This window comes from Xiphias gladius, chromosome 22 (genome assembly GCF_016859285.1).
Source record: "Xiphias gladius isolate SHS-SW01 ecotype Sanya breed wild chromosome 22, ASM1685928v1, whole genome shotgun sequence".
In the NCBI taxonomy this organism is placed as follows: domain Eukaryota; kingdom Metazoa; phylum Chordata; class Actinopteri; order Istiophoriformes; family Xiphiidae; genus Xiphias; species Xiphias gladius.
The window spans coordinates 24,238,359-24,252,144 of NC_053421.1; the positions used below are offsets into that span (position 1 = coordinate 24,238,359).

The 13,786-nt window shown below is 41.8% G+C and overlaps 1 protein-coding gene across 2 annotated transcripts in view; it reads right to left on the bottom strand.

Annotated features, from left to right (window-relative positions):
- The window catches only part of sv2a (synaptic vesicle glycoprotein 2A), a 56,284-nt gene that overhangs the window by 33,195 nt on the left and 9,303 nt on the right, over window positions 1-13,786 (bottom strand). Inside the window, exons 1-2 of one of the 2 annotated variants that reach the window (XM_040117995.1) lie at window positions 6,394-6,421; window positions 2,042-2,611 (exon numbers count right to left, since the gene is read on the bottom strand). In XM_040117995.1, the coding sequence (XP_039973929.1) occupies window positions 2,042-2,611; window positions 6,394-6,421 (598 nt within the window). Of the gene's footprint in view, window positions 1-2,041; window positions 2,831-6,393; window positions 6,422-13,786 lie in introns of those variants that run through there. The other variant, XM_040117994.1, reaches the window with a different exon arrangement.

A 13,786-nucleotide genomic window follows, 5' to 3' on the forward strand; every position in this document is an offset into this window, starting at 1 on the left:
AACCTGCTAAAATCCTGTTTTTTATAACCGCAACGTCTTCTGAAAAAATCCCCATACACAGAATTTAAAGACAACGGCTGTGCTGTGCTTTCATTCAGAAAAATGGTCATTCAGAGGGAAAGTTATAAGCTTATTCACATCTGTGTCAGCTGCCGTACGGTCAGTTGAGACCAGAGAGAGGTGTGTCTGTGGAGGGAAAGCCCGACCTCGTGCTTGCGGAACAATACTGGGGACTCTCTCCTACAGAAAGTAGGAGAGAGTAGGTTTGTCCAAAAAGTTGCAGGAATAGGGGCTTTTGTGAAGAAAAAAAGGGTGTGAAAAGTCAGTAAATCTAGTGAGAAAAGCGCTTGGTTGGCACCACTGCCTGTAAACACCCCCCCCCGATGTCGCAATAGAAACTGTTGGCACCAATTCATTTTGAAAGAGCAACAGCCAAAGGGGGAAGCTCCAACACTCGGCCAGCGGTGTAACTTTCTCGCTAAGTCAATCAGTCAGTCACTGACATTCACGTCTCTGACGCTGGCCTCGCTACTGGGGTCCAGCCCAAAAACAACGTATCTGAGGTGATGACAACAGATAAGGTCAAACAGAGGCCGCTGTTAGCCTAAGTGCTGTTCAACAACATTCATTCAGCCAGAACTAGTGTTGGATCCACGATGTTCCATTCAAACAGCACGGACGCTCAATACACAGGCATCCCCATCTGCAGGGAAACAGTGTTCATCAACGTGGCAGCAGTATCAATCAGGATCAGTCAAAACCCTGTGAGTGCACTGGAAAGTATGTAATTTGAGGCCGTGCGGAGATATTGTAAAGTTTGTGTCACCAATATTTCAGTTCAGCTCAACAGAACTTCTGATCTAATTTTCCGTTTCCTTCAATTTCGATTCGAGTCTGACTTAACGTTTCATAATGTGGATTCAGCAGCATTTTTAGTTCCGCAAAACTAAATGTAAACCAGAACTTAAGCTTCTAATTCAGCTGTATTTTGAATTTAACTATATATGAAACTAAGTCATGTAGTATTTACAGATCATTTTATCCACTTGTATCAACCTGTTTTTATTTCTAGATTGGTTTGATTTTCACACATCCAGACATTTCGTGTTTCTGCTTCAGTTAATGAGATATACCTCCTACATTTTCTAGAACTGATTTTGAACAACCCACAGAGAATGGGTACTCGCTGTAAAATGTTTTACATCAGCGGTTGATGTCTATTTTCCACTAGCAAGCGCCAATGTAGTTGGAAGACGAATATCTCAGTGTGATGGCGCACTACATTTCATCTACTGGAATAAAACAAACAAACTACTTTATCTCTCTCTGGGTATCCGTATGTTTCCCTTTGTATCTCCTGACAGGTCTGATAAAATACATACTTTATATCGAAATTCTTTGCATAAAATAAACCGTATGTTTGAGATTGTTATCCTCAAGAGACCTTTGGCCCTTGTTTACAGTGTCCTTGCAGGGCAGCCAATGACAGATGGCAAGGCAGGTTTGGACTGTGATTGGACATTGGCCCTCCGGATAGGAAATGATCACGAGGTCTTGGCCCACTTCACAACATGCAGAAACACAGACGCAGTGACAGTGCATGGGCATTTTCTGTGCTCACAGTCGCCTTCATACCCAGACACACACGCACACAAACAGTCCAGAGAGAAGACAGCTGAACTGAAGCGGAGAACACTGTGTTTTGATTGGCTGGGGGTTCGATTTAAAATCCTGCTGCAGTTCAGAGGCTGCACGCGCAGCTGAATCTTAAATAGCTGTACTTTCCGTGCCAGGCTGCGAGGCTGTAGAAAAGCGATCACCGGGGGATAAGCTGCAAAGGTAACATCTGAGATTATACAGAGACAAAATGTGAAGTGGTGGCACAAACTCCCAAAGGAGGTACTGGGACGAAAATAAACAGAGAAAGGGCGTGAGATCTTTTGTGTCATCCCCCCTCCCATGTGTTCAGAAGTGTTATTAATGTTTTTATAGTATAATTTGCTCTACTAGGAAGCAAGGGAGTGATATCTGGAAATCTTACCCAGCATGCCCTTGTTGGGCTCAGATAGACACATGTCCTTCTCTGCACTGGGCAGCACGAAGCCGACCACAAAGATCTCCACGCCATCTGCCATCAGCGCCAGCCCCAGGACAAAGTAGAGCGTCCACTGGAACTTCCCGTGGCCACACTCCTGCAGGATGGTCTCGTACTGCTGAGCCAGCTCCTCCTGGTCTTTCCTCCTCTCACCCTCATAGGCTGACAGATCCCTGAACTGCTGCGCCTGGGCGGCCGTCACCCCGTCCATGCTGCCAGCTTTGCCTGAGTCGGCCCTCGGGATGCCCTGGTACTCGCCCTCATAGATCTCATCATCCTCATCGTGTCCTTCCGTGGAGTCACTGTGGCCTTCATCGTCATTGGCCCGGTTGTCGTTGGGGTAATATCCACCGTCGTTGCTTGGCACGCCAGCGTAGTCATCATCATCTTCCTCCTCAAAGCGCTTATAGGAGCGCTTGGTGTACTCATCGGTCATTTTGTCCATGCCGCGCCCCACCTTCTTGCCCACCTGCTTCTTGGCCACCTTGGCAATGTCCTTGGCGCCGCGGATGAAGTCTGAGCGGCCGTCTCTGTAGCGCCCGTCGTCGTCCATCTTGGATGTGTCGAGGTGGCGGTCAGTTGCTGCTAGGAATGGGAGGTATCAGGAGTGGCCCAAGCACATGAGTGTGCAATGGGGATTTCTCTTAGCTGATGAATTCAGCACTGCGGACAGCTCCCTGCTCCACCGCACCGCTGCCGTTGGACTTTGGCCAGTGCGCACTCAAACACCAAATCCTGTGGAAAAGCAAAGACAAGGGCTTGTGTTAGCACGATTCATTACACTGGCAGTATAAGGCGTGTGAGGAGGAGACATCCATTGCAAGCAGATTTTTAAACGGCCTAGATCAGAGCCAATTGATAGTGAAATACAAAAGGACCATTGAGATTCACATGGCATTGACGTTATCTGGCTCGCCACTAACGGCAGAAAAAAAAAAAAAAAAAGTGACATGACAGCTTTAAGGAGCAGACATCTGAGTGCAGGAGCTCAGGGGCCTCTATTGACTGAACAGCAGTTATCTCTTTAGCTCTCTACTCAGCCCAGCACAAATCACAGTGTGGCATTTAAAGCAGTGCACGGCGGAGCTGACACCAATCAGCCACAACATTAAAACTGGTAACTGTGCGTGTGTGTGTGTGTGTGTGTGTGTGTGTGTGTGTGTGTGTGTGTGTGTGTGTGTGTGTGTGTGTGTGTGTGTGTGAACTCAGACTAATGTTAAAAAACCTGATATGTGTTGCTGGGAAGTCAGACCATAATTGTACTTCAAGGTGATCTGAAACTTGTGAAACGTGTTTTTAGTAATTTTAGAAGACAGATCCTTTTTCAACTAGGAAAGCAATATACTTGTTATTTTAAAAAATCTCTCCAAATCTATGAAATATTCACTGCACTTGTTGTACATAAGAAAACTGGTCTCGTACATTTCTTATTGACCCATTGTTTACCATATCTACTTTCAAGGTGAATCTATTGTCCTCTCCGCGTGTTTTCCTTTAGCCTCACTCCTTTTGCTCTTCAACTACTGTACATAGTCCCCATCAAGTAGAGAAGAGAGGAGGGAAGTGCAGGGCAGAATAAAAAAAAGGGGCCGTCATGAATCTATGAGCCGGGGCCACCCTGCTCCTTTCTGTAACACCCGTGTCACTGTGACGCAGCCGTTGTTGGTCCCGCTGACGGGGACGTGCTGCGCTGAGGAAAAATGGGCATAACAAACTCAGCAGGGGGAACGTCATCACCATATGTGTTTCGGTGAGCATCTGACATGCTATGGATTGTTGACATTATAGCTTTTATACACGTACACCATCAGCACGTGAACAATGCACTTGAAATGAACGATCTTCTGCTTAATACTCCCAAAAGAATTACTTTCACCTTAAAGGAATACTTTGGCATTTGGGGAGATGCTCATTTCTTTTCAATAAATACGGAGCAACAGCCGGCAGCTGCTAAACTTAGTTTAGCAGAAAGACTGGAAACTGGAAACTGTTCAAAGGTAACAAAATATGCCTACCAGCACCTCCTGAGCTCATGAATTAATACACTGTATCTCATTTGCTTAATTAGTAAACAAACTGAAATGTAAAAACTACAGTGGGGGGGTTTATGGCTTTATAGCTTCATACTTAACAGACTTCTCATCTAACGCAGCAAAAAAACGAATAAGCAGATTTCCCAAAATGTCAAACTATTCCTTTAAAATAGACACAAATATAGATTTATACTAAGTAATAACAATAACCTAGTATTTTACAAAAACCCCCCTTCAGACCCTACTTTAACAGATACAATTATGTTTTTCTACACAACCGTTTTGCTATTTAACAAAACAAGCCAAAGTTTTTGCAGGTTTAATGTTCCCTAAACACAAGCAACTATAGAGGAAATAAAATACAGCCTAAATTCAGCCAAATTATGATTTAAATCAGGAACTAGTTGTCTGTCATTTTTGCTTTTTTCTTGTGACAATACAGGAGACATTCACCTCTTCGTGTCTCTAAATATCCTTACAGAGTAACTCAACACCCCCAGAAAATCTTGGTTTTTGCTGACCTCCACGGATTTACCTTCTCATCTTGCTGCAGTGATGTATAAGTGTACTCCAGGACCCCACGACATCACCATGGGATTAGACGTGGTTACAGGGGCAGTAGAGCACATTTCTGACCACACCTAAGAGGTGCAGCTTTCAACCGGAGAGGGCCAGTAAACCGCTTTTCAGACTGATGTTTAAAATAAGACAACTCCCTGCGATCACCCCCTGTCCACACTAAGGCTCTAACCTGTGACTCGGGTGGACAGGCAGACATTGCTTCATTTTAAAGGGTCACAACAAAGTCTGGGAACCACGTCCCTCGTCCGCTGAAGCCCTAACGGTTGCCTGGCATGTTCAGCGCCTCTGAGATGAAACGGTGTTTACTCCCTGTCTGCGACAATACCAAAACTCCAGCATGTATGTGCTCGGGAGACCAAGCACAGATGATGTGCCCCCGGGGAGCAAGTCTCCAGGGGTCAACTGCAGCTGTAGCCCACCCTGACGTCATTCTAGTAGCTTCCCACAGTCTCTTTAAAGAGAGCAGCAGCTCGGCAGGGGAGAGAGAGAAAATGCTCAGCCTGAGGGAGCCAGCCACACCCGACAACACAACTACACAAACTGGCTGAATATACTGCAGAATACTGTTAAAAGGAACAGCACCGTCCAACCTGGTCTAATAAAGTGTTGCATTTGTTATTCGTTCAAAACGAAATGCAAAACAAACAAACAAAAACAAACAAACAAAAAAAATTTAACACTTTTCTTTCAGTGTCCCTGAATATTTATAAGCAGTATACAAACATTGTACAAACTCACAATAATGTTGTTGTAAGCACTTTTAATTGTTTATTAATGTACAGTATTTGTAAACAATTAATGTTGAGACAAAATGATAAAAGACAAAAGCAGCTTTGGTCGGCGGCTGAAATGACAACTGTCACTAGCCGATTTCATAAGCAGCAGCTAGCTAGTGTTAGCTAATTAACTTTAACTCTGAGCGGAATTCGAAACAGGTTCGTTTTAAAATTAAAATTTAGTAAAATTGTCTTAAAAATGCATTGGATGAGTACATGATAGCCTATTGCACTAAGACTGAGGCTACAGGTAACAGGTCTCAGGTAAAAAGTCACATAACCCTATTTTGCAGCTTGCTATATAATAATATATTTGAAGGGGCAACACAGACGTAAGATTTATTTATCTATTTATTTATCATTTATGGACTATTTATTGTTTGTATTTTCAAACAATGTTTATTTTTCACAAAGACAATGCTTTAAGCATGAGGACTAACTGATGACAAACATAACGATATCTTGCGTAAACATCCTCGAATCAAAGCAGGACAGAACTGCTAACGTTAGCCTACACTTCACACAGTGGCGAAACAACGCGTTTAGTCCTACGGCAGAACTAGCTTTTTCTAGCGTAGCCTGCAATCCTATAGAACAATGCAGTCATCTAACTGATATTCACTTTGGTTTTGAAAGTAACACAGTTACTGCTTTAGGTAGTAAGCTAGTAGCGGCTATGCTAACGACTCAGCAGATGAAGACACGGTTTGATCAACTGGATTTGGAGAGGGGATTAAAAAAAAGACACATCTCTCCAAATTTTTAACATTTATTTGTACAAGTATATCGCTCTTATTAGATCAAAATGTACACTGATACAACATGTGAAGAAACCCAAAGCTTGACGGTCTTTCCATGCCTAGTTATGGTTGCTAAGCTATGACTAGAAATCACTGTTTCAATTAACAACTGCGGTGCTTCAACCCCTTTTCCATCATTTTGCTTCCCTTCCCTTTGCCCTTTTCCCTTTCTTCTTATTTTACATTCTACTGCTGTGTTATATTTAACCAGTCTGAATCATAAAGGGGTCAATAATGCCCTCTCATGTTGTCATATTGTGAGGATAAAAGGCATCAACACACATCTTGTTTTCCCTCGATAATATGATCCATGAGACAAACCACTTTATTATACTGTATGTACATTTTGCATACTGTATGTACATGAAATCTTGGCAACATCATGGTATCAATATGTGCTCTGTATTTATTTTTGCCATGATCTCTAGGAATCGATCAGACTGCCCTGACAGCATGGCAATCAATAAATCAATCAGGATGCCTCTTATGGTATATCTTTAGTAGTCTTCATTTGCCTTTTTATCCTTCATTTTGAGGTCAAGTTAAGAAAAAAATAGTTGTGCAGCTCTTTTGTTCCAACAGTTTCTCACTCTGACAGGCAGCATCACATCACAAGCAAATGTTGTCAAAGACATTTGGTGCTTTGTTATCAGCCTGGATTTCGTCCCACAAATTGCTCATTTTAGTTTTCACTTGCATGTTTGTGTTAAGTCAATGACCGGTTCATGGAGTTCCAGCCTGGAGATTCAACCCTGTGCCATTAACGGGCTACATGAGCTCAGATGTCATAACTATAAAGCAGTTAAAAAATACAAACTTATGGATTCAGTTGGATAAAAGCTATACTGTACAGTCATATTAGCAAATTGTTTTGTATTAGTTGCTCTGCTTTGACTCACATGATCAGCTGTTGCTACATAAATCTATTGTTTGGTCAACCGGTCCAAATTTTGCAACACAGCTACAAAGTTTTAGATCCTTGCAATGAATTTGTATTTACATTTTGCAAACAATTTAATTTAGGGCTGCAACTAACGATTGTTTTCATTCTCAGTTAATCTGGCAATAACTTTTTTCAATTCATCGACGAATTGTTCTCTCAATAAAATGCCCTGTTTTATCTGACAGTCCAAAATCAAACGAAAATCAAGTCCTCATATCTGAGGAGCTAGAAGTTGCAAACTAGTTGGCATTTTTGCGTAAAAAGTTACAAAAACAATTATTTCATTATCACAATAGTTGCCAATTAATTTTCTGTCAATTGACTAATTGACTAATTGATTAATCGACTAATCACTGCGGCTGTAGATTAATTTCATTGGTGGTTCTGCCAGAAAGCTTTGAAGGTAGGTCAACACTATAGTTTTAAAGCTGCACTAATCAAAATTTTTGTTTCAACATTGGGAAAGAAAAGCTGCATGTAATGTGAAAGGTGATGAACATGCAAAGTCACCTGACTCTAAAGAACATTTTAGCATCTTTGAGCTCATTGTTTTGGTTTGACAGCCAACAATTTTACTGTTTTGGTTCAGCCTCTCACTGCCATTTCCTGCTGGCAGCTGTTTTCAGTAAAAAAGCTACGATGTATGAACCAGCCCAGCACCAAACGTCAGACAGAAAAGGTGTGCAACAAACGAGTGAACACAGTAGAGCATTAATCCAACTGAACAACCTGATATTTTTCTCAGGAATCGGTGGAGACCAAAGCAGAGCTAAAAAGGGAGTAAATTATGAGATGACTTCCATCACTTTGCCAGAAACATGACTCCAAATGCTGCTCTGTGTTTGTTGGATGTTTAAAAGGGCAACTGTCTGTTAACATGACTGCCATAAAAACAGTGAGCCCATAACATGTAAAATTTGTATTCATAGCTTGTTGCAATTCCCCAAAGTGGCAAAAAAAAAAAAAAAAAAAAAAATAGGCAGTTAATAGGCTTTAGTTGCACCTGTGTATAATATTTGTAATTTTTTCGGGACAAAGCTTTTTTTATGAAAATGACCTCATTGACCAATTATTCTATCAACACATACAGTATGTAGTAATGGCAGTTTGTGAAAAGTCTCCATAAAACATCCAATCGGGAGAAGAGTGTGTGGAAAATGTGAAAAAGCATTAGTTTCTATCCCATTAGTTTCAATAAAGTTCAGATGGTAAAAAAAGAGGTGTACCACGGCAAAGATTCAACACTGTAGTCCAATTTACAAAAATTTAGCATAAAACTGGTCTCATCAATTGCACGCTATGAATTTCCAGCCAAGGGGCAATCACCACAGCTGGATCTTAAACCTAATGCATTCATGCCTTAATATGTATTTCCTCAAATGGCTTGTAAAGACAAAACGAAACACAAAAACTGACTGTCTGGAAGCGAATAGTAAACCCTCAACTTCTCTTCCGAGTCTAAATGCCTCACTTCGCTTCCTCTAATGCGTCTTTAGGAATCAATTTTGAAAGAGATTGTTCCACTATGAATTATTAAAAACCATGCAGCTCTACCCTGGCTCAAAAACAACCGCCGAGAAAACAGAGAAAATGATAAACACAGACTCCAGCCATCCAATCCACCTTCCCTTCGGAAATTTATGGGCGACATCAGCGGAAGACACTTTGTCCCTGTTCTGTTTCCTGCCGTCTGTGATTTAGTAAACCTGGCACAGTGCAGGCAGGGTGCATTAAAAATTCGATTTGCGGCGGAACCGAGGAAATGACCATATTTGCAGTTTTCATAAATACATTTAAAAAGATGGAAAACCAGGCACAGGAGTGGTGCGTTGTTTGGCGTGGTGGTGCGAGTGTTTAAATGCTGATTCATCCACATGCAGACTCTACAGACAGTTGGCTACACACTGAAAATGCTATGCAGGGGAAGAACCCGCTTGTTTGGAATGAAAGCAGCCAGTGAAAATAATGAATTTGTTTGTATCTACATTAGTTTTCTGATATAACCGGCCTCAACACTGCCACATAATAACCTGAAATACAAATAATGCGAAAGGCACAGAGGCAGATTTTAGAGCCATGTAAATATGTTGATTATGGAGAAGAGATGAAGTGCAAGATTATTGTGGGTGTGTTATTGCTAAGAAGATCTTCATTTCCCCAGTGAGAGATGCATGTGCACTGTTGGGATTAATGGATCTGTCGCAGTGTAACAATATTCAACATGGCGCTTAAAAAGATAGATCGCATTATTTACTCAATCTGGTTCATTATGACCACCAGAGGGTACACAGTTTTTGTTTGGATATGTGAAATACCAGAAGGTGCAACTAAGCGTCATCTAATTTCACTGTGAACTGCAAAACTGCTCCATTTCGTGTAATCAGACAAATTCTATTATTTGCATTGTGCACTAAAACCTTCAGAAAAAATAAGTATTATTAAAAAGATAAAAATGGTGAAACTTTAAAAGATATATTTTACATAATAAGAAGGAATAAATAAGGATTTTTTTTTAACGCAGTAGGTCCTTGATTTCCAAATTATTGCTTTATAATTTCCAAGGAAGTTTCTCAAAAAGAACAATGTAATTGGCTACTGAATATAGGGAAAATGGAAAAAGTGTTCAGTTAGCATACACTTTAGCTGAATATGCAAGGTTTGAAATATGTGCTGCAACGATTAGTCAATTAGCCAAACAGTCAGTTGACAGAAAACTAATCTGCAACCGTTTTGATTATAAAATAATAATTTTAGTAATTTTTTGGGATAATGGATAATCAAGTTTTTATTAATAAATGAATACTAAATTAAATTTTACTTTGCTATGAAGGGAGCTTTTACATCAAAGAAATGTACCAAATGTAATAGTTCTATCCAGCAAACTTGAAGAGTTTCCTAAAACGGACCTAAAAAATGAAAGCATTACAGTTTGTCGTAATTCCAACTTCTCCTCCTCACCATGGATGGTGCTATAATAGCTTGTTTTATACATTTTAGTCTTGACTATCAGAGGTTAGAGCTCAGTCTTATGAGGGCAACATAAATTGAAATAAATGGTCACGATTGATTTCCTGAGTTAATTGGGTTTGGAAAGGTCATTGCAACTTTAAAGAACGCATGTTTTATATTGTGGCTTTATATTGTGTCCTTTGTTTCAGGACATTTCGTCCTGTCAGGTGGCGGTATCACCTCTGCCACCTGGTCTGCGATATAACTGTGTTTTCTGTCTCTAACTTTAGACATTGTTCAGCTGCAGTCTTCTACATCCATCCCTGCACAGTGACGCAATCCATTTTCTGCCTCTTTCTGTGGAGTCAGGCGATTGGTCGACACTCCTTCACTTCATGGTTACGACCTTTTATACCAGGAGACTCTTGAGGCCCATCTGAAAGCAATGAAGCAGCCCGTCGCCATCCGATTAGCCTTTCAAAAGCCGGAGATATTGAAATGAGAGTGGGTGTTGGTTGACTCTCCGCCTATGAATAACAAATACTCTCCCACTGTTCACACGCAGGGTTGCTTTGCAGCTGTAGCTGCTTTCTCGGCGCTGTGAAAATATCACCAAGATCACGATTTTCCAAAAATGAATATAGATTCATGTCGTATGGGTGATGTCTGTGACTGCAACTGGCTTCCAGTGAAGGCTAAATGCTTTTTGGAGCAATGAGAAAATGGCTGGAGCTCAGATTGTACAAGCTTATTGTGAAAACAATGTAGTTCTCAAAACTGCTCCGGCATCTGTGATGTGGTGTGAATTGGTAATAAATTAACAGTCGAGGAGGGGGCCAAGGATAAACCCTGGCCGTCGTTTTGCTGTTGATGAAATACTTAATTATGTAATCCCATTTTCTTCTAGTGAGCAGAGAAGACCCAAGAGGGATGGGAAGTACAGCCACACACACACACACACACACACACACACACACACACACACACACACACACAACTAAACACACTAACGCACACTGACACATGTGCAGCATACAATGTGGCGGGGTTAAAAGCATGCTAACAAAGGATAGCAGGCAAAAACGTGGGAGCTAAATGAATGACAGTGTCTTGGAGCTGCCTCAAATCCATTTTTTACCAAGGATTCTCACGGTTTTACAGATCATGCATGATGGAAACATTGGAAAAAAATCTGTGAACTGCTTATTTCAGCAAATTTTGAAAAAGAATCTGTTGAAACGTTTTGATGCTTTCCGTTTTCACTACACTCAATGCACTCTGTCGACAGTCTGTTAGAGAGAAGCAGATTGATGTTGTCTTTTGCATTGGATTGAGATCAGTTCATTCATTCTATGTTTATTGAAATTTAAATGGTCGGGTCATCCAGATCACAAAAAGCACATTTTTCTCACTTATCCTTAGAGGTTTGTGGCCACACAGATACAGTTGAGAGCATCTGGAAAATCACTGCAGGCCTGGACGGCCAATAGACTAGATCAAATGACTACGTCTAATGGCAAAGGGCTCGCTTACAGTGACGGACGACGAGAATTATCAACCAACTGTCTCTAGAGCTTTGTCTTGCAGCTTCTTTTTATTTTGCAGACCACAACTTAACTGTATCGGTTTGTTCCCACCACTCTCGGAAGTTTGGTTTCCAGCCACAGCATGCAGCTGCTTTCGGAGACACAGCTTTGATTAACCCACGTAACGACCGAGGGGACAAAGTTAGCAACTAGCTGAACATTTACCAGGTAGCGAAAAAGACAAAGAGTTACTGGCACTGAGAAGATGGAAACCAGTGAACAGTTCATATGAGCCACCATGACTGCCGGCCTCAACCCCTGGACACGGCGGACGCACACTCTCTGAATAAACCAGCTTCGAGCTTTCACAGCTCGACAGCATCAACAACACAGAATTAATATCTTTTCTTCTGCTTTCTCTCTCCCTCTTTTCCTTGATGTCCGAATAAGACCAGTGGAAAACGCACAGAGTTTATCGCTGACCCTTGTCTGAGGTTGTCACATGACAAACTCATGAAAATTGTATTTCCGCTTTGCTTTTGTCACATGACCCTTTCGTCACCTCCACGTGATTTAAGGAAAAAATAAAGGGACTGCTGCATCTTTGATTCAATGCCTGCAGACCTACGCCTGTGTGACAGTGAGCTACGTGTCAAACTGCCAGAAGCCAAGATGCCGTCTCAGGATCTGAAAGGCCCGAGAAACGTTTTAAAGCCGACGTGCAAAAGCTGAAAAACATCGCCAGAATTAAGGAAAACTATTTTGCTCCTTCCAGTCTCCTTGACCCATCCATCCGCCCTGACCTCCTCCCTACACAGATTTTGTCGCTTTATAACAGCATCACCGGACTTCCTCCTTTCGCTCCAACCACATTTCCTACGGCCACGAGAGGGCTTTGTCACCTAAACATAAACATATGTTGCTTTTGGGGCGCTTGCTCACACGAGTGATGGACCGCGTGTGAACATAATGGCCAACATTTAAACATCCGTACATCGTCTAATACCATATTGAGACATAAAGGAGTTCCGTTAAAAGCTGCACTGCTCAGTATTCTTATATTAGCCATGTGTAGCCAGCGACACGACTCCAGGTCTATGCTAAAGTTAATCCGTGCCTGGTAGATTTGTAAATAGGCAACTGTTTGCCGACATATTCGTCACTTCAACTCGATAAGGTGATGATAAAATGTAAATGTTGTGTTTACAGTCTGGTTTGCTGCCCCCAAGTGGCCAGAAAACACTTACTGCAGGCTTTTCAAGCAACATACAGAATCACGTTAAGACGACCTAAATTTACTTTTTTTAAAAACAAGACCAACATGGAGAATATAAGATTATATTCTAGAGTTTAAACTATATTTATCTTCAGCTAGTTTGTGGCTTTGACATAAGGAAAGGCTGCTTTACAGCACAAACAGAAAAACCCTGTTCTCCCAGCGTAAAAACATCTAAGAGCTTTAAGAGTAACCGATAACGTCAGATACCGTAATGAGTGTAAGAGTGCATGCAAAAAAAAAAACAACAAAACCCTTCCTAACTATATGAAAGCCTTTTTCAGCAGAGCAAAAGAGAACAAACAAACACACACCAAGAGAAGAGCAGATGGGGCGAGCAGCGAAACCTCTCACAGAGAACAATAGGGACTGTGGATAATGTGGAATTCAGTTGGAGAAACAAAAAGTAGATAAATAAATAAAATAATACAATACTGGTCAAAAAGGAGATTGGGGGCATCTAAACTAGGATCTCATGTAGGTACTCTAATTCAGCGAATGACACCATAATACAGGACGTTCTTACGATCAGAGCCGATCAGCGTTACATTTCCCCTTGATGCCTCTGACAGGAGAAACAGCCTCTGAAATATTTCTGTTCCCGTAGCTCTCACACACTGCTCTCCCCTAGGAGTTTTTCCGCGTCACAGGCGGGCGACATTCGCGTTACGCTCGCGCAGGCGGGCCCGGACCACAGCTGGTGGGGGCGGCGGCAGAGCCAGCCGAACGGTTTGTGGAAGTAAACGCCGGGGTTCAAACGGGGGTAAACGCATTCGTTTGAAGACGCGCCCGATCGGCAGCCCTTC